Genomic DNA, 21519 nt, shown 5'->3' on the forward strand with positions numbered 1-21519 from the left:
GGTTCCCAAGGGCTGGGGTGTCTGTTGTGGAGCACAAAGGTCTCCCTCCTCAGGGACACGCTCTGTAGTAAGGAGATTCCTCCCAGCTGCTGGTCTTTGCGCCTAGCCTGAGGTTTCTTGCAAGAGCACGCCTCTGTCCCTCTCACCCATCCCCATGCGGCCCTTTTATCCTTGTGGTGGAGCTGCTGTTCCGCCTGCAGGCAGACGCTTTTCAGAGGGAACAATTTCATATGTAGCTGTAGGTTTTGTGTCAGTGGGAGGAGACGAGGCTAGGCTCCTCCTATGGTGCCATCCTGAACCTCCTCCCAATAAACCATCTTAATAAAATATTGACAACAGCTAGTAGGACCAAGCAGATCCCCTAGGTGTGCTTTACTTTTTCCTCGGAGCTGGGTCCCAGGGCTCGCCACACTCCAGGTACAGCCAGCAGCCACGGCAAGCAAGACCCGAGACTCCGCTCTCACCACCGGCTCAGAAAATCACTTCAGATCATTTATAAATTGGATATCCCTATGGACCAGATTTATAAGATAATCTTTTCCTTCTTATGAAAAATTTTGGTTTTTCATGGTAACCTATTTACTCACTAGCTTTCCAGAGACTGATAGAGTATCTATACACAATGCCATGGGTGACTTCTTTGAAAGTGAACTTTTTCAAAAAAACGATGACGAAATCCAGGTAAAGAGGGATAAAAATGTTTTAATTGTTGAAATATATTGGTAAACGGAGTAATCTACATCGCAGTACCAAATGGCTACACGCGGCCGGCCTCAGATGAAGAGCTTTCCAAACACCCCACTAACCCATCAGTCACAAGTGGTTGAAAAGAGTATAGATGACCACGAAGGGAGGCCAGGACCCCACAGAGGAGGGTGGGAGGATCAATGACTGTGAAGGATCCGTGGTGACATCAGCCTTCAACTACAGAAAATGGAAAGTTGATCCAAATGTGCGTAGGGCATGCAGATTTCGGTGGCTTTTTTCAACATTGCAAGGTCATACGTTGTTCCTAACAGAAGACAGTCTCTGACACTTACAGAAAGGAGAAAAACCCAAAGTAAAAAAAGGGAAAAAGAGAGAAGTAAGAATCAATTTAACCATTTTACAGCTAAAAAGCAATGTAACCTAAAAATAGTGAAAGGTAACCCACAAATATATTACTTTAGGGAGTTCATTTATAGTGCCTTCTTCGCTGGAGTTATAAATAGAATACAGATCTCATTATATAAAAACTATCAAAAAAGTATCAGTGAAAAGACATGATTCTCATGAGCTGTGTTGAATAGCCAGGGGAAAAAATGCCGCCAGACGCAGCAGGCTGGCTTCAGACACCAGGTTTGTCAGCCTGTCTTTGTCAGGAGGACCCCAGAGAATTCCAGACACCCGTGCATTGTTTATCCGATTCCTTTCTAGGACCACAACATTCAACATGTACCCGTGGGTTCAACTACAGACTTGAGAATTTGGGTGGGAAGGGGAGGCAGAGAGGGCGGCCAGTTAGAATTTCCTTGGAAACTTCGGTGCACGTCAGGACGGCCCATGGAGTGCAATTCCTTCCAAGTCTTAATGAGCAAGCTGTGAGGACCACAAACAGAAGAGGAAAAAGAGTTAGCAAGCTTAACAAAGGACGGCTTAGAAAAAAAAAAAAATCAGCTTTAAACCTACAAATTATTAACTGATTTTCTTTTCAGTAAAACACACATCCAAGAGTCACTCAATACTTAAGACTGAATATGTGGCCGGCACAGTGCTAGGCACTGATGACACTTTACAAAAGCAATGAAGAGCCGTGGGGAGAGAGACTGATGAACTTAGAAGTAAAATATGATGTGACAATGGCCAGGCCAAGCTGCGCGTCAACATCACCCAAATTAAAGATACAGACTTTCAGTCGTGATGCCATCCCTCCCCTGCGGGGTCAGACCCTGCTAGGAGAGGGGTAGCCCTCCACGCTCTCTCCAGCTCTCTCAGGAGAACCTGTTCCAGCCAGTCCCTCAACGGCATCTGAGAGCACCCCCCGCCCTGGGTGTCCCCCACATCTAGGTGGGCATAACACTCAGCCGAGGGTCATTTGTAGAAGAAACTACACATTTGTACCGTGATGTAAGTATTGTAACAGATTCTGAAGTCATTCCTCAATTTGCTTCAAAAATTCACCAAAAAAAACTTTGAACTCCTGTCAATAAGGGAGTTTGGTGGCATTATTGTGAGAGATTTGACATGTTAGGTCAAAAAAAGTATCTCCGATCCTTTCCATAAAATAGCTTCCTCTGCAAAGGACAGTCTTCTCCTCAGTGTTTCTGTCCAATTACTTTTTTTTAAAAAAGGTTTTATTTATTTATGTATTTATTTATTTGAGAGAGAGAGAACACAGGCAGGAAGAACAGCAGAGGGAGAGGGAGAAGCAGACTCCCCACTGAGCAAGGAGCCCAACATGGGGTTCCATTCCAGGACCCTGGGATCATGACCTGAGCCGAAGGCAGACACTTAGACTGAACCAGCGCTGGTGCCCCTCTTTCCAATAATTAAAGCCCCCAAATCCATGAGCTCAGACATGTCACAGGCAAGTAGCATGGTAGATGCTTACCAACTATGGAAAAAGGACAGCCTTTCAACTTAGAGCACTTTTCAGGCAATTCACATGGACAGGGATGGCAATAAAATATGTTTATAGTCACGGGCAATAAAGAGATATTTTAGCTAGCAGTCTCAAGTTGTGGGCTGGTTTACCAGCAAGATTGCTAAATTGTTATCAGGCAATTTGAGATCCACACACAAAGTTGAACAACCATCTTGTCCAACCATCCCATGAGAAAACCAATCTTGAGAAAGCCTGAGAGAAAGTTAGGGATTCCTCCGAGGTCCTGTGTTAGAGACAGAGTTACCACACCTCCTGATACCTAGCTACGGGATACCTCTTTCCACTCTGTTCCAACGCTTTTTGAAAAACAACCTATTTTCAGGAGGGTAACATATGCTTGATTCAACTAGACTGTCTTTTCTATTTGATGCAAATAACAAAAGTACTTCTGCAGTGGAAAACTGGCAGGGAACCTAGAGGGTTAGAACTCCTAAAAACACTAGAAATAGAAAATCTAAGCAAATGTCCAAACAGAAACTCAAACTCTACAATGTGGTCATAGGCACTAGGGAATAAAGCTCCATAAAGCCTTCACCTTGAGGAGATGGTCTTCAAAGAACTGGCTACCCAAGACTGTTGTACCTCTTGTCAGGAAGAAACTGCTTACAGTCTCTGTCCCTCTCCCCTAGTGGGAAAGCTCATTTGTCTCCCCCTGTTAAGTTTATCCTATGACCCCTCCCCATCCCAAACACCAGCTCCAGTAATGGGCCATTAGCAAGAAGTAGGTTCGGTATCAAGTCGGTTTTGCTCTGAGTCTGCCAAAGCCTGGATTGTTGTTACAAAACAGAAGAGTAGGATGATGAAAACAACAATCACCGAACTACCATTTGTATCACATCAAATCCTAACAATATCACAGAAACAGTCATTCATTTCATAGGGAATCCTAACAGCACCGTTCAAGCTAAGTACTGGTGCCATTTTACAGATTATAAAATGGAGGCGACAAGGGGGAAGTAACTTGCCCTGCTAGTAAGTGAAAGAGCCCGAATTCATATCCAAGGTTGTCTGGCTCCCAAAAAGAGAATGGGCTATCTCAGGAGATAGGGCATTCCTGATGGTGGGATATTCAAGAGGCCAGATGTCAGTCAGCAAGACTGAGAGGCAGTGGGGAACCAAGCATCACGTGCATCACTGGACCAGATGAACTGAGACTTTCTGCCTCTGTGAAAATCCTGCATGGGATCTTTTAGAAATGGGCACACAGAGGGTTAATAAAGGAGAGCTTGTTTTCCCCTGTCCTTGTTCCTACTTGTCTTGGGATAATTCTACCTCCCTATCTGTCATTTCCAAAGTCTTAGCACCTCAGTTCCTGGCAGTGAAAAGTGAAACCTTTAGGCTTTAGGCAAACACATAAAGCTTGTTCTTATTAAATGAGTTAGGTTTACTTATTAAATGAGTTTGCATCTGAAGCAAAATAAAACGAAAAATAAAATTAATTGCAAAGAAAACTGATCTAATTATCAAAGACCCCTTTACAATATTACATGCTCCATTTCATAGATTCAACTACAAGATGAGACCCCTCTTAATCTTTTTTTTTTTTTAAGATTTTATTTATTTATTTGACAGAGAGAAATCACAAGCAGGCAGAGAGGCAGGCAGAGAGAGAGGAGGAAGCAGGCTCCCTGCTGAGCAGAGAGCCCGATGCAGGCCTCGATCCCAGGACCCTGAGATCATGACCTGAGCCGAAGGCAGCGGCCTAACCCACTGAGCCACCCAGGCGCCCGAGACCCCTCTTAATCTTTAAGTTCAAGATTTCTCAGAAAGAGCTAGCAACAATATCTACAGCTCATTAATCATCAAAGCTAAATATGTAAAATTATTTAGAAAAAATACAGTACCTCTTGGTTATGGAGTCATATTTTCTTCTAATCTTAAAGAGAAAATTAAGAAAAGTTAAATGTTCAGATTATGAAGATCATAGTCTAGTTGCCTATAAAATGACAAATAGTAGTGACATATATGTATTTGCTAGTCCAGATGAGAATGCAGAAAAACAGCGTGAGAAACAAAGAACTATAGTACATTGAAATAAGACAATAATACAGCCTGTGTGTAAATGAAACATATCAACAGTCCTTTCAAACTATACATCAGACAACTGTACAGCGATTGGTAAACCAGCATTCTTTACCAGGAGTCCCACATTTAAGCCAGAAGCTAGCTCTGTGGCTACTGTTAAGGGAGCCTATTACCAAAAAGACATTAGCTTCACAATTACTACCTATTGAAACAAAGAGGGACCTCCCTGCATTTAATTATACAATATGCACTTGATTTCCCTCTAATCATCAGACATCTATCAGTACATTACAGGAATATGTTATAAGAATTTACCTGTATTTCTACAAAAACTCCATAAACTTACTGAAACATTTGTTCTCATTGTCATACGGATCGTCCCTGAAATTAACAACAAATGTAAATTTACCCATGGAGAAAAATTTGTTTCATCCATGGAACATAACCGCAAACAGAAGCTTAATTTTGCTCTGGAACTTCTCTCATCACATAGGTGGCAATTTCAACAAATGATGACAATGAATAGACAATGGCTTCTTCTATAGGATTAACAGCAACTGAGTAATATGTAGGTTGAGTCAGGCACGCTAAAATATAAATTTCATATTTTTTTCACAAAACAAGAAGACAAATATGAAGAAAAAGTAAATCCCACCATTTTACTTACTTTTTCGTACAGTCTTTGTTTGGTTGGACACCATATCGACAGCTTCAGATGGCAGCCCTACATATACCCCTCCGTAGTTTCTTAGAGAAAACAAGCAGAGACAGAAAAATCAGACCATTATCAATGATATTCTATATCTGCAGAAAATGATAGAAGCATGGAGTACTGCCAACTATTACAGAATTATTAAAATAACTCATGACTTTTCAAAAGTAGAATTTGGAACATTCCTGCCCTTGGAAATATAATTTTTTCTATGTTAAAAAGAAGCTCTACATGAAGAAAAAAAAAAAAAAGCTAAGTTAAGTGAATAGAATTTTTAGATATTTAACTTGTTATGAGAAAGAGGAAAAGAAATCAGGATGTTTATTATGTCGTAAAGTAACAAATATCCATAGAGTAACATGTTACAGTTAATCCATCAACGTTCATCAAGAATTCAGAGTGGTCAGCGTGGTAGTAGGTGCTATGGACACATGGAACATGTCCCTGGAGGTAGAGAGAAACAGGAAAGGAGGGGAGAGAGAGCTAATGAGTAGTGAGAGTAGGATGCAGCCCACCAGAGGAGGAGAGGGGGGTGGAGTGGACGGGGAGAGTGAATGAAATCATCCGTTGGGGAGAAGAGCTCATCCAAAGGCCACGGGATGGAAACTAGCACAGGCCATGTGCACAGGACAAAACCCAAGTTTGCCTAAAGGCGAAGATTATGAACCCAGGACAAGTTCTTTTTCAGATCACACACTCCTACCTGTATTCTCTGTGCCAGAAGCTGTCTGGGTATAATCTGTGTTATTGATCATGTACTACATACAGTGTTAAATTATATCCATGCATTAAATTAATCCATGGACGATGGCCAAAATTATTCAAATTAAAGCCAGCTTCAATGTCAAACATACCTCCTCTTGTCGTCTTCTGTTATCGATTCTTCTGTTCTGAAAGGTCAAAAATATTTGCTATAAGCCATCTGGTCCCATAGTCAGACACTTCATTTTTGGTTATGAGGAAAAGAGAGCAACTAAGCAACAGTCAATTGAGTCTATTCAAGTTCTGACATCAAGTATGTTTGTAACACACTGCCCTTCCCACCTCAATCATTCATGCATTAAAAAATTAGTCATTTTCTCCTTAACAAAATGTGCAAATCCAGCAAATGCCAAAAAATCCAAGTGCTAAATGAAAGGACATACACAGGACAACCAAGATTGCAAAAAGCACAGTAACTTGGCGTCAGGAAGCCGAGGTTCTTGTGATGGGCGTGCTATCAGCACAGACAGGCTGTGGGCAAGCGGCCTGGCTGCATCTCATCTACAGAATGAGGTGGTCAACCAGATGATTCCTAAGGTTCCCTCCTGTCCTAGGGGACTCGGATTCTGTGATCCTCCTGCTACTCAGTGACACCACTCGATGTATGAAAGATTTCTTTAGTGCAGAAGAGGTTGTGTCCATTTGATTTCCTTCTATCTAAAAAAAAAAAAAAGCCATTTTATACATGATGTGCACAGAGAAGGAGGAAATGCTTAAAAGGAAATTTTTAGAGGGAATCACTATTTTTAAAATGCACAGCTTCTTTCCTTACATGAGAGGAATTCATATTCTACTGATATTCCTTGGCATATTTCTAAAAGGATCGGGAAACTTTCCTTCAAGCACTAGTTAGCATACATAAGTTACTTTTCTTAAAGAAAAAACCCCAAGATTGAAATGTATCTGGCCGAACCCAACATGTAATTCTAAAGGGCTTCAGCCAAAAAAAAAAAAGAAAGAAAAAAAATCGAAACAGCTTCTGAATCTATACATTTTAGGGACTGTCTAATCATGGTTTTACCCATTTAAAAGCTGTGAATGTTTCCAATGCACAAGTACGAGAGATTTTGCTTCTTTGCATCTGCCGGTAAGTCTCCAGTCTACAAAGAAGGGAGGTGCAAATTTGGAAATCATCCGTGGAACCCTGGCCGCGCCCAGAGCTAATACTCCGATCAAGTGCAAAACTCACCTTGAGATCCAATTTATCCAATCAAGCACACAACCTAAATTCACCCGATAATTGTCAACTTCCCTCATCTCCTGCTAAAGTTGGATCTTTTTAATTCAAAGGTGTCAAAGTCATACTGTATTAGAAGTGGGGGTATGCTTATTGAAGTGGTTGTTCACTACTTTTAATTAAAATGGATTTATAACCCATTAGGATAGACAACAGGAAAATGATGGTGACTGACTCGGTGGAGTACGTTAGGATTGTCTACCACCAGTCCCAAATGGTTAATGCCATCATGACATTGTTTCTGAAGCTACAGGTCACTGGTAGTTTTGGACACATACAATGTCTCGTTTTCTGGCATAGCTTTTCTTTTCCTATCCAACTCTGTTTATTTTTTTTTAAGATTTTATTTTTTATTTGACAGACAGAGCTCACAAGTAGGCAGAGAGGCAGGCAGAGGGGAAGGGGGGAAGCTGGCTCCCCGCAGAGCAGAGAGCCCAATGCAGGGCTCAACCCCAGGACCCTGGGATCATGACCTGAGCCAAAGGCAGAGGCTTAACCCACTGAGCCACCCAGGCGCCCCCAACTCTGTTTATTCTAATTCTTTTTCCCCTTCCCTAATTCTGCCTAAAGATATATTATTAAAGGTTTTAAAATATATTTTAACTCCCCCAAATGTAACAAAACCATAAATGATTTTTAACCTGCTATCTCTTATAAAGTATTCAATACCCTGAAACCCACTCTGTGTCCCTTGTAAAATTAATCAACAACCTTGTACATCTAACTTGCAGGAAATGATGATATAGCTGCCATATGTATTGGGTAATAAATTAAGCTTCAGATATATTACTAAATCATTAACAATACCATTTATAAAGACTCATTGGACATATACTCTTCTGAGCCTTCAAATAAGTTACAATGCCTGCCTTTGTATATACGCCCCCCACAAATAATCGTTCTACAGTATGAAGACCACATGGGTAAAAATGGCAGCATCATGGAGTCTTTCCTGCATGTCAGATACAGGGCAGGATACTTCATGGGCATCAGTGTGATTTCTCACAACAGCTCTGAGAGTTTAGACCTGGGAAAATAGGTCCACAGAGTCATGTAATTAATAAGTGTGCGAGTCCAACAAGTAAGACTGACATTTAAACCCCATCTGACACCCAAAACCGTGCTCCACACTCGAATTCACCACTTGCCTCTCAAACGGGAAGATGGAACAGTAAAAACACGGCCAGTGACAAACCAGCCTGCTGGCTGCTCCTGACCTGGGGATGCCTTCACACCACGCCCGCAGAAGCTTCGAGCATCCCCGCATTCTCACAGCCTCCCGGGGAGCTGCACGGGCACCTCTAGCGCTATGGTATGGTTTCCTTCAGTCCTCATCACCATCCTGCACAGCAGGGATGAGCCACCTTTTTAAAATTTTTTATTTATCTATTTTAGAGAGAGAAGGGGAGAGAGAGCAAGCCGGGGTAGGGGCAGAGAGAGAGGGAATCCCAAGCAGACTCCCAACTGATTGTGGAGCCCAGCATGGGGCTCGATCCCAGGACCCCAAGATCATGACCTGAGCAAAAATCAAGAGTTGGATGCTTAACCAACTGAGCCAAGCAAGCGGCCCAGCCACATTTTAATGGAAAGCTGAGGCTCTGAAAGGTTGAGTAACACGGCCAAGGTTACACAGGTGGGTAACCATTCTGTGTGATTCCGACTCCTGCTTCATAAACTGTGAGCCCACACTCAGTGCATGAGAGAAACACCCCATCTCCCCAGCTGGATCTCTTCAGTTTTTGATCCCACTCACAGAAAGAAGGAAGCGAGATAGTTAAGAGTCTTAGTCAATATTTTGTTAGCATTAGAAGAAACGTCCAACTGTTCCAGGGACAATCAATCTATGTAGAACTTGTTGGATTGCTGGAACTCATTTGTTATCCAAGTACAAAAATTGTTCTGATGGACAGTTAGGTTAGAATCTTTTCATCTGGACACCCAAGTCCAGACTGAGGTTAAATCAGAAAATAATAGTGGTTGGTCTAAAATCAATCTCCTTGTGAACAGATAGGTCCAAACCGGTATGTTTATCTGCCTGGGGACCAAGCACTACCTCATCCATGTCCCAGAGGACAGTATCCTACCATCTGGGGTGATAGGTCCTGCCCCAACTGCATTAGGAACAGAAATGGTTCACCAAGCAGCAGTAAAGATTCCTGAAAGGCTATCTCTTACTGGTAAGAGAAATGGATGTTATCCTGGGCTGTTGTTGAACTTAGCACACTACTAAGTGCTTACCAAGCCTTCCAAATTCTAATTCTTGGGGAAATTCTCAAGTTTCGAAGAATGCTGTCAGAATATCAGGGCTGCCCCACCTATACCCCATTTTAAGGACTCACTGCAGGTTTCTTCTCCTCATAAAACATATTTTGAAAGATTTTGTTATCAAACCACCTTAATAATTCACTGGCAGATATTTTCTTAGACATTCAAGTGCCAAAGAGAGCTTCTGATGAGCTTGGGGTTGGGGGTGGGGGTCCTGTGTCCTCTGAATCAAAAGTGAATAAATTCTACATTTGATAAGCCTGCGCAGTCTCCTTTCTGGCACATGCTGATTTCCTTTCGGGTTTCTGAGGTAATGAAAATAGTCTGTGGCCCTTCTTCAACCCAGCTGTTGCGGAGTGCCAGGCTGGGAAGCATGCTACAGTCAGAGCATCCCGCCACCATGGAGGTATTTCTGGTTTTCACTGAGGACTTGATTATGTTTCTTTTCTGGTCACTACAGCTTAAGGGAGAGGGGCAGGGGCTCCTGGGAGGCCAGCCGCTGTGACTGTTGCTCAGTTGCTAAATATGTGCCCCGAGTCAGTGGGGGTGGCGGAGGGAGGGCAGAACACGAAGCCACACCTCCCCCAGCTTTGTGAGAACAGCAGCCGTGGACAGATGGTCCCAAAGGTCCTCAGAAATAGGCAGCACTCCCTTATCTCCTGCCAGCACTGACCCAGGGCAGGAAGGACAAAGACGGAGATGACTCTGGCCTCAGAACTCCCCTCAGAGGTAAGAGCCTGCAGACTGAACGAACTGTCAACAGAGTGAAACCAAGGCCAACGCATGGTCCGTGACCTGGAAAAGAGGGCGGTCTGCTTTGCTGCATTTAAAAACACCTGACAGGGGGTGCTGGGGTGGCGTCTCACTCTTGGTTTCAGCGGGGGTCACCATCTGGGGGTCGTGGGCTTGAGCCCAGTGTCAGGCCCCACTCTGGGCACGGAGCCTGCTTGGGATTCTCTCCCTCCCCTTCTCCCTCCTCGCCTCCTCTGAACTTGGGTTCTCTGTCTGTCTCTCCCTCTCTCTCATACAACAAAAACAAAAACATGCACCTCTCACGAGCTAACTGGTCCAAATATCTCTACGAAGTCAGCCTACCCATAACCTTGCTCCCTTCGAAAAGGAGCAAGTACACACATCAACCAGGATAAGCCTCCTATCACAATAAGCCGCTCTCAAAGAATAGTTTTGTAACAGTTCTGGAGTCAATGTCCAGGAACCTACAAGCAAAGGCACTGAAAACTGGAAAATGGACCAGAAATGGGAGAGAAACCTTAAGAATGAGGTTTCTACCAAGACATCCCCATTTAACTTGCCTGTGGCCCATGCAAAAGGCCGGTTTATTTTGGAGAGTAATTTCGATTACTGTAAACCTCGTGAAGGGGTGATTTCAGCTGCTATTCAAGCTGTAGGGTCTTTATTGAAAATAATCAACTCAGCTATGTGAGAAGTTTCTCCCTGTTTTCATTTTTTCAAGTCTTTGGTGCCAGCACTATCTTCTACAACTCCCCCTAGAGATGCTGTATCCCTTTTTATTTCTTTTTCTGGTAGGGAAGGAACATAACTGCTCTAGTAAATGGACACACGTCCCTTTGAGGAAGATGTAGAGAGGTATCTACAGTACCTACAGGAGGCAGTGTTGAAAGTTCCCTTGAGGAAACACGGCCTCAATCACTGGGAGGCTGACTTGGGTTTGGAAACTGGGTTAAGTGGCTATGCCTTTCCACTGTGGTGACTCAAGTTAGGCAGGTTTCTGGTTACAGACAGAAGCTTTCCTCTTATACAAATACAGAGAGGGAGAAAATGAACCTTTAGAAGGCTGTCCTTCAGGGGTGCCTGAGTGGCTCAGTCAGTTAAGCGTCTGCCTTCAGCTTGGGTCATGATTCCGGGGTCCTAAGTTCCCACGTCAGCCTCCCTGCTTGGTGGGGAACTTCTTCTCCCTCTGCCCTTCCCTCCTGCTCATGCTTGTTCTCTGTCTCTCTCTCTCTCAAATAAGTAAATAAAATCTTTTAAAAAAAATAAATAAATAAATAGCAGGCAGTCCTTTTCATTTATCCCTAGGGAGACCATAACCAACCAGCCATCATCAAAGTTCCTTCCAGGATAAGCCCTTTTGTCCTTCATCCCAACTTTCTCCACGACACTAAGTGTGCCCACCTTGTCTCGGGGGGATAAGTTCTATCGCTTGGTAGAAATGTGATCCTGTCCTCTGGGATCCCATCATGCCTGTGAGATAAAGCACCCACCTCAGGGCCAGTGTCTCCTCTGCCACAGCCCTTACAGAAGACCACACCACCTTAGAGCTTAACGGGGACACCCTCTCACTGTGCGTTCCCCAAATTTCTCAAAGCCTGAGTGGAGGGAGCATCATCTGTGATGGGGAGCAGGTCATACTTGAGAAATTCACACCAACATTCTCTTCTCCTTAAGCCTTTGGACTCCTTCCCCTACAACATCCCGCAAAAGTTCTAGCCTTTTCCACCCCTGGTTAGAGTGTAAGCTCACTGCGTCTTGAGTTTCGCCAACCAGGACAATTAACTTGTTAGGGTCCCTCCCAGCACCTAAATGATTAAATCCAGAACCTCCATTAAATACGACACTATCAATAAATTCAGTCTGACTCAGTATATATACTCCTTCCTCCTTGGTCTCCTACCCTGAGAACGCCAGTCCCACACGCATGCCTTCGGCTTCTGGTGACATAAACTACAAACTCCTGCAATTGCTCTGCAATAGCAGCTCATTCCTCTCAGGCCAGACTGTGTATGTCTGTCCCTTGGGAGCACATGGAGCTCTGACTCTCTCTGCGTGTCCAGAGGCAGGACGCGGCTGGCTAACAAGGTGAGGGAACCCAACTCCACGCCTTCCCACCCAGCTGGCCTACCCCTCTCCCAAAGGCACTCCTGGGAAAACTGGAAGTTTCTGGCTGGCAAAGACGGGGAAAGTAAGCCAGCTTCGTTTCACCTCAATTCTAATTTAGGCCAGTCTAGTGCCCTCGTGAGAGGCGTGAGAACCAGAGGCCGAAACAGCCATCTCTAGCCAAGCCGGGGACCGAAGAGCTACAAGGTGCTCCCTGCAGTGTAGAACTGAATCTAAAACAGCTAAGAGAAAAATGTCCTTCCATTTGACAGAGCTTCAATGCCCAACACAACAAAAGTCATGGCGCCCTTCATTCCATGTTTCCCCACCTCAGTCAAGAGTCATGGCAGGGAAGGAAAAGTGTGAAGAGGCAGGCACTTTTTTCTTTATTCAGTGCTGTGAGCAAACACCTATTTGAATACCTTTAAGGGTCTGGAAAGGCCAAGATTTAAATATAGTTTCGTTTACTGGCTCAAGTTGTGATTTCAAGTTCTCCATTATCAGTCACAGGGGCCTCGGCCTTGGTCGGGGGGAGGGGAGAAGGCACATGAGAGAGAATGGACGGGGATCGGAGAGAAGGGGTTAGAACCAGGAGCTGGGGTTCGGGTATCAACAGGGTCCATCACACAGTTGTGCCCAGGACAAAGGAGCAAAGTAGGCCTAACAGACTCGAATTAATTTTAACGAGTACACGCTCCACTTTCCGATTATGGGTAAGCCACTCTCTGCAGAGCACACTTGGGGGAGGCACTGGTGTTCTCCAGAGGGAGCAGGGCTGAAAGCCTGCAGGGAAGTGGCTTTCTCTGGTATCAAGACAGTGTTTTGTTTGTTTCTGATCCTACACAGCATTTGGAAATGTGGGGAAAGTGATGTAATCTTCGAGAAGAAAATGTTAACAGTGAAATCATCTTAATCATAAGCTTACCTCCCATCTTATGAGGAAAACCTTTTAAGCCACAGGAACCTTCCTAACTGACATGTGGAACACATATGAACAATTTTGAACCAGGTTTAAGAAATACAGTGGGCATTTCATCAAAATTGTGTCTCCTTTTTTTTTTTTTTTAATTTTATTTATTTATTTGACAGACAAAGATCACAAGTAGACAGAGACGCAGGCAGAGAGAGGGAGGGGGAAGCAGGCTCCCCCCTGAGCAGAGAGCTCAATGCAAGGCTTGATCCCAGGACCCTGAGATCATGACCTGAGCCAAAGGCAGAGGCTTTAACCCACTGAGCCACCCAGGAGCCCCAAAATTGGGTCTCCTTTTGTTGGCAAAGATTTAGCTTCTTTATCAAAGACTAGTTACTCGCAGGGAAAGCCTGTGTTGAGGGTAAAGTGTCCCTTTGAGACTCGTGATAATTTCTTAGAGTAAGAGGACATGCTCACAGGCTGACCCCAGGCTCTAGGTCATGGCATCAACAACAACGTTTGCAGACACAAGGGTTACTGAGGGTGGACTACAAGTCAACGTATCTTCCAACTTTGGAGATGGTTGAAAAGATAAACTCTCGGTTGATAGTTTAAAATGACACACCCTTGCAGAGTAGTAGACTGTTTGGTGATCTCTGTCTCACTAAAACTGACCCAACCCATGGCCCTCCCACAGGCACGTCAGAAAAGAGGGGAAAAAAAAAAAACCCAACCGACCAACGGCAACCACCACAATTAAGCTGGTGGTTGTATAACTTGAGGTTTCACAACTGCTTTCTTCTGTCTCAGCATCTCCATCGAATACTTCTAGCCTACTTCCTGTGAGCTTGCAGGCACCCGCCCTTCTCAGACGGAATGCCTAACTGATCCAGGCAACTGCACACCCATCTGCTTCAGACCAGCTCTGCAGACCTTTCCTAAATGAACCAGAGAGCCCGAGTTTCTCTCTAAATATAAACAAGCTCTGACTTCTTTAAAGTCAAGATTCCAGAAAATGGGCTGCCTCAAAACCAGCTATGGGTCTGTGGTTGCTCTCTGGGGCAGGCTGGCTCCCTTCGGCCTCTCCTTTTTTGCATGAATATAGCTGCGAATGCCTCTTTAAAACCAAATATCCAAATAGAACACTTCAACTTTCTAGATGATTCTACTGTAATTTTCCACTTATCACTTCAGGATCACTTATCACGTTCATCTATCACTTCGATGGAGAGAAACCTTATTTAGAGTGACTCTATAAAATATAAGCCACTACTTTTTCTTCCTCAGTAATACCTGGTAGTCAAAATATTTATGTCGCTGTATTTGCTTGGTTTCTGGGTTGCATAAAATAGCTATCCCTTGGGGCATCTGGGTGGCTCTGTTGTTAAACGTCTGCCTTTGGCTCAGTCGTGATCCCGGAGTCCAGGGATAGAGGCCCACAATCGGGGAGTGGTGGGGAGGCCTGCTCAGCAGGAAGCCTGCTTCTCTCTCTCCCACTTCCCCTGCTTGTGTTCCCTCTCTTGCTGTGTCTCTCTCTGTTAAATAAATAATAAACCATTTTTAAAATAGAATAAAATAAAATAAAATAGCTATCTCAAGTGAACTAAAAAAAAAAAAAAAAAGGTTTCAAAGATAAAATGATGAAACCATGGCACTGATTGTTACATGCACTTTCAAGAACAAATACAGATGATAACTATTAGCCAGCAGCCGGCCACTCCAGTTGGCATCTCCTGCCTCAGCCTGGCTACAGCAGGCCTTAAAATTCACAAAGTTCTCATTTCCCTGGCCTTTCAAGATAAACATAGCTATGTGGCAAAGAAAAGATTTATTTCTTACTTATTTATCAAGAAAAACGTTCTAAATATAGAACTGTTCTTATTAGCGATGATCTAAAAAGTAGAAAAGCAGCATGCAGTCTTTTCTTTTACCGTATCTGCAATATCGCTGAAGAGGCCAAACTTATTTGGTTTGTAAACAATAAAATTAAATATGGAAACGTCTGGAGACCGTGTGCATAACTCTAATTATCTATTTTTAGCTGCCATTCACAATAATATTTTGGAACAGGCTTATTAATGCACAATGTTTATTTCCTTGACACTACAGCTCTCCAGATAAAGTATAATCATTTAATCTTCTTTATAATACGTTCTTATGATGGCTCCTGCTTTTTTAGGATAATTTCAAGCAATTTTACCACTTAATTACATGTGATTTTGGACAGATTAATATTTTATCATTGACTATTTTGGAGTCTATGTAATCTCATTCATTTCTTCAAAATTCAAAAGTTCCTTTGGACAGTCATCTTCAAATCTCTCTCTTTGTATGAGCCCTTGGCCAACAGGGGTCCCTTCCTTTCTTCCAGAACGTACTACCAGAAAATATGAATAACATTCACTCTTTGTCTGGAAGCAATGGACCAAGAGCCAATTTGCAATTTCCCTACCCTCCTTCTGCTCTCCTGAGAGGCACGCAGTGCTCAGGATTATTTTGGCATTGGCTGTAGAGGCGTCATTTGCTAAAGACAGGAATGTTCTCTCCACCTCCTTACCTTAAGAAACTTTGCTTTTCCCTCATGGTAACTCTTTGCTCGAAATATCCCAGTGTCTCCAAACAGAAGATGAAGCCAGCAGGCTCCCAACCTCCCCTCTGAGCTCCTTCAGATGGGGCCCGTTTCACATTCACTGAAATCCTCTCCTCTGGGAATTGGAACCCTGCGACAGCAGCCCCAAATACCTTAAAGGTCCTTGGCCCTGACCCCAAGGTTTTCTTCTGAACCGTCATTATCTTAAATGATCTGAAATTCCATGAACATCACCCAGTTAACATTCGTTTCACATTTTGCTGACTTGCGCTATTCCAACAACTTGTATTGCTACGTTAATAACTCACTCCCATGACCGCTCTGAGGAGCTTAGTTCCTGGAACTACTTCACCTCTGACATTTTACAGTAGACAATCTCACTCCCTGGAGGGGAAAAAAAAAATCATCCTTCTGCTCTTGCCCCCTCCTGCCCGCCGCCATCCTAAGAAGCCACTCTTCCCCCTCTCCCCATTCCCCCATTCCTCAGCCAAACATTTTGCAATACTTGCTGGTCACCACCATCTCCGTCTGCCCTGGGAGGAACACACCCACCTGTTTTCTCCTCCTCATCCCAGTGCACTGGCCCTCCCTACCTAAGGAGAATCTGACCGTGTACTGATGGGCCGACAACGGGACTGTGTATTTCCTAACTTCAGCGATGGACTGGTTCTTCTACTGTCAGGTGTTCATAACAGAGCCTCTGCCAAGTCTTTTCAACAACACTGCGAACATCTGATAATCCTAGCTACTATTTATGGGCAGCAGGAAAGCATAATGCCAAGTATTATCCCGAGATACTAAATATACTGTACCAATAGCCATCACAAGCCTTGGGCAGTTACTTAACTTCTCTATGCCCCATATCCTCATTTGTAAAATGAAACATCATACTGTTTCCATCAGACTGTCATGGGTACAGAAGGAGAGAATGCATAAAAATAATATATCATAATGCATAATCATTATATATATATGTATATATATACATATATATATATATATATGGAGGAGCTCTAGAAACAGAATGATGATGATAAGGATAAAGATGGTTGCCCTGTACATTTGTTATCCCAATCTTATGGCCAAGATCACTGAGGACACAGTATCAAACAGCTGGTAAATGGTGGTAGGAAGTTCAAAGGCAGATCTCCCTGCTTCCAAAACGCATGCTTCTTCAATGCTATTTCCACACCATCCTCCTCAACCTCCTGCTACTCCACAGGGGAGGAGTAAGCCCTCGGGTTTGTAACGAGGACTAGAGAGGGCTCAGCTGACAGGTGTATTGGGCATGAGAAATCCATAAAGGATTCCAAGGACACTCAAGATGAAACACTCGTAATTTCATTTTATTTAAGAGGTGGTGCTTCACAGGGTTTTGTTCATTCCTTCCTAGATACTCTTCTCTATAGTTACTACCTTCCATAACAATAAAATAGCTTCGTAAGGAAGGAGTCTTTATGAAATGTCACTATACAAGTGTTAAGTGAAAGACATGTTTGAATTACCTTGTTTAAACGGGAGTGGCTATGATCTTTTATTCTCAACAGCAAACATTAAATTAGTATCAACTTATTTCATGTTTTTTCTTACTAAAACATGTTTGTAATATTCCCATAAATTTTGCTTAAAATTTAAATAAAGAAATTTTTTTAATAACATGAAAACTGACCTACAGCAGGACATACTTTGTTTCTGCACGCCCAGATCTAAGTGCCCTCCATTTGGGTAACAGCTTCAGGATTTGTCTTTAGCCACGCCCCCAGACTCTGACTACCTGGTCAGGTGGAGCGAACCCTGCTGATTGACTCCAGTGGTGGGCACGTGTCCCAGACCTGGCCAATGAGAAACCCCCCTTCCCCTGGCTCATTGGTTGATTCAGAGGGAAGCAAATGACCTCATGCTGTGGCACGGAGAGCCCAAGCCATAGGACTTTGGATCACACCACTGGGAAAGAAAAGCTGTTTTTCCACAGGAGTTATTAAGCTGATAAGAGATAAAAGATGACCATCTCCATGGCTACTTGAGGAAAGCTTCTAAAGTGGAGCCCAAGATAAGAAAGCAGCAATCACTTTCTTCCTGTCATTGGATCACCTGGATCCAGCTGTGACTGGGGCCAAACCCCTGGAGCTTTTCCATTACACTCGCCAATAAATTCCTTTTTGTTTGTTTGTTTAGGCCAGTTTAAGCTGGATTTCTGCCATTTCCAACCAAAAATATCCCAATGCAACCTATTTGTGCCAAATAGCTAAGATAATTCACTGAAATAAAATAAAAGCATGGTTGATTTTTCCAGGTCTGTGAAAGCAGCCAAATGTCGTCACATTGATTCACATCTGTTTTATTTTGCATGTTACAGCGCTATGATTTAATTTTGAAAAGACAGAGAGAGTAAGACTCACTCACTGATATGCATGAGTCTGTGTTATGATGACTAAGTTTCTATACAAGCATACCTCAGAGATGATGCAGGCTAGCTCCCAGACCACAGCCATAAAACGAATTATCACAATAAAGCAAGTCACATGAATTTCTTGGTTTCCCGTCGCCTATAAAAATTATGTTTTTATAACTACACAATACTATAGTTTATTAAGTGCACAATAACATGATGTCTACAAAAACAATGTATAAAACTTAATTAAAAATACGTTGTCGCTAAAAAATGCAAACAATCATCTGAACTTTCAGCAAGTCGTAATCACCGATCAACGATCACCGTAACAAGCCTAACAATGAAAAAGTTTGAACTATTGTGAGAATTACCCAAACGTGACAAAGACACGAAGTGAGCAAATGCTATTGGGGAAAAGGCTCCAATAGATCTGCCTGATGCAGGACTGACACAAAGCTTCAATTTGTTTAAAAAAAAAAAAAAAAAAAAAAAGCATTATCCACAACGGGCAATGAAGCCAGGCACAGTAAAAGGGGCTGATGGGGGGGGGGGGTGCCTGTTATCTTCACCCCTGCTTCCCTCCTCCTCTCGAGTTGGGCCCTCCCGCCTACTCTGGGATTCTGGTCCATCACAGATCCCCCTCCCTCACAGCAGACCCTTTCCCAAGCCACCCACAGCCTGGCTAACTCCACCCATTCCTACCCTCGAGTCCACGGTGTGTAAAAAAAATAAATAGAAAGAGCAAAACAAACTTCCATATACAAAATCATCCATACACTCACCTGGGCAGAAACAGAAGAAATGAAGAAATGGGAGAAAAGCGTGTCAGATGTTAACAGCGCCTGTCTCTGCTGGTAGATAAGAGCCTATGTCTTCTTTTAAAAAATATATATATATATATATTTCCCAAATTTTCTAGGTACTTCTTTTCTAACAGAAATATATTTTTTTAATGTTTCCTCTTTTTTTTTTTTTAGCTTTTTTAAAGTTTTTACATCGATTCCAGTCAGTGAGCATACGGTAATATGAGTTTCAGGCGCACGATACCAGGATTCGGTACCCTCGTACATCAGCATCTCTAACCTGCAGACATCCTTCCCTCCCCTACTGGCAATCATGGTAAGAAGAGAGGCCACGCAGCCCTTCCCCGCTCCTCGCCCACTTCCATTTTCACTCAGCTATTACTCACACCCCTCGAGGGAAACCTCAGACCCCCAGTGCCCGTGTGGGCATCGCACCATGCCAGTGGCTTCTCTCCCCGCTTCAGCCCGGCTGACCTCCTGGGATGATCCCCCATCCCTTCCCTGGGCTAAGGTTTGAAACTGCAGCGTGAGCCTCAGATTTTCCTCTCCTTTCCTTCCCTGTTCTGTCATCCAACAAATCTCAGTCATATTACAAGTGTACTTCGAACGCTCGGCCCTTCTCTCTCCCATTGCTACTGTCCGCAGTCTGCCCCTCTGGTGGCCTCACCACCTCCTTCCCTCCCTGTGTCTCCTCCCTTCCCCCGCCTCACACACTGCTCTGCTTTGGCAGTTAGCGCCCTAACACTCAAATAGAATCATCGCATCCCCCACACACACACCTTAAAATCTCTAATGGCTCTTGACTGCATACAGTATCGAATGAAATTACTGACCTGGCGCCGAAGGCCCCTCACAAGCCAATTTCAGCCCTGTGGCCTCATGCCTCATCTCTGCGGAGCATGCCCCAAGGTCTCCAGAACAAACCCACAGGCTCCTTGCAGGGGAGCTGAGGCTCCCTTACACCCATGAGCCTCTTGCCATGCTCTTTCCTCTGCTCCAGGCTGCCATTCTCCCTTTCTCTGCACGAACTCTTATTCATCCCTCAAGACCCAAACTGGCATTAAATTCTGACTATCTCAATAATTAGCACTTATCACACTGTATTTTGGTCCCCAGTAGACACTAACCTACTTAAGGGCAGAAGTGTCATTTGATCTGTTATTATATCCTGGCTTCTTGCTTACAGAAAATTGGCAAATAAACAGGAAAGAGGAGAGCGGTAGTAAACATCACCAACCTTCCCTACAGAATGGATTTTGTGTTATATTAAGAGGGTAACTACAGTATTTCTCTCTTCTGAAAATAACCATAATTCCCCCCAGCAAAAGACTTATGTCGCCTGTATAATTCAGTGGTGGCTCTATGTGAAGTTGTGTACTTCTTAGCACCCATTATGTGATTTTGGCCACTTCTTTGGGTTGGGATCAGTCTCTCTAGATTAAAAAAGAAATTTTAGATCTTTATAATAAAGTGTAAACTGTCTTCATTCCTTAGCTGTTCATTCATAGTTAAGACTTACAAATCTGTACCGTCATCTTTAAAAAAAAAGAACATGTTTGAATATAGCTTTTGTGCAAGGAAAAATAACATTATGATATTCTTTCAACTTTTTCTAGTTTATTACATTTATTTCTAAAAGGGTCAATTATTAAATAAAATTATATCTTTCTAGGACATAAATTGAGGTATATACAGTTACAGAAAATTTAAAGCTAGAGAATTCGGGATTTCAAAAAGTAATTAAGCAGCATCTCACATCGTGGAATAGTTAATTTTGTTGACAAGGGCATCATTAAATTCTACTAGAAATTTCCATGCCTCTAAAAGAAAGGAGCCAAGATATCAATCTCTCCCTGAATAGGAATGATGGGACCCCTCAGCAACTATTCACTAAACACCACATTCAAAACACGGTATTAATAACCCCGGGAGACATGCAGAGGAGTAAGATATTTCACTTCCCTCAGTGCCCAAGAGGGACAAGAAGATAAATAACCACAATGCAAACCCCATCTGATGTCTCATAAGAAAGGGGCAGGGGCTCCTGGGTGGCTCAGTGGGCTAAAGCCTCTGCCTTTGGCTGAGGTCATGATCGCAGGGTCCTGGGATCGAGCCCCACATTGGGCTCCCTGCTCAGCGGGGAGCCTGCTTCCTTCTCTCTCTCTGCCTGCCTCTCTGCCTACTTGTGATCTCTCTCTGCCAAATAAATAAATTTTTTAAAGTAACAAAGTAAAAAAATAAATAAAAGGGGCAAATGCTCTAAAAGTTCAGAAGAAAAAGACATTCTATCCAGTTGAGAGATCCAAGAAACTCTTCTTGCAAA

The 21519-nt window shown here is 43.3% G+C and overlaps 1 protein-coding gene across 2 annotated transcripts in view; it reads right to left on the reverse strand.

Annotated features, from left to right (window-relative positions):
* Positions 1–682: 682 nt before the first annotated feature.
* LOC309869380 (overexpressed in colon carcinoma 1 protein) overlaps positions 683–21519 on the reverse strand; it is a 37455-nt gene continuing 16618 nt past the window's right edge. Inside the window, exons 3-6 of one of the 2 annotated variants that reach the window (XM_082740357.1) lie at positions 6236–6271; positions 5333–5416; positions 4489–4515; positions 683–1578 (exon numbers count right to left, since the gene is read on the reverse strand). In XM_082740357.1, coding sequence (XP_082596483.1) covers positions 1428–1578; positions 4489–4515; positions 5333–5416; positions 6236–6271 — 298 coding nt within the window. In that variant the 3' untranslated portion in view covers positions 683–1427. Of the gene's footprint in view, positions 1579–4488; positions 4521–5332; positions 5417–6235; positions 6272–21519 lie in introns of both variants that reach the window. The other variant, XM_082740358.1, reaches the window with a different exon arrangement.

Source organism: Mustela nivalis (genome assembly GCF_964662115.1).
Source record: "Mustela nivalis genome assembly, chromosome: 7".
In the NCBI taxonomy this organism is placed as follows: Eukaryota; Metazoa; Chordata; class Mammalia; order Carnivora; family Mustelidae; genus Mustela; species Mustela nivalis.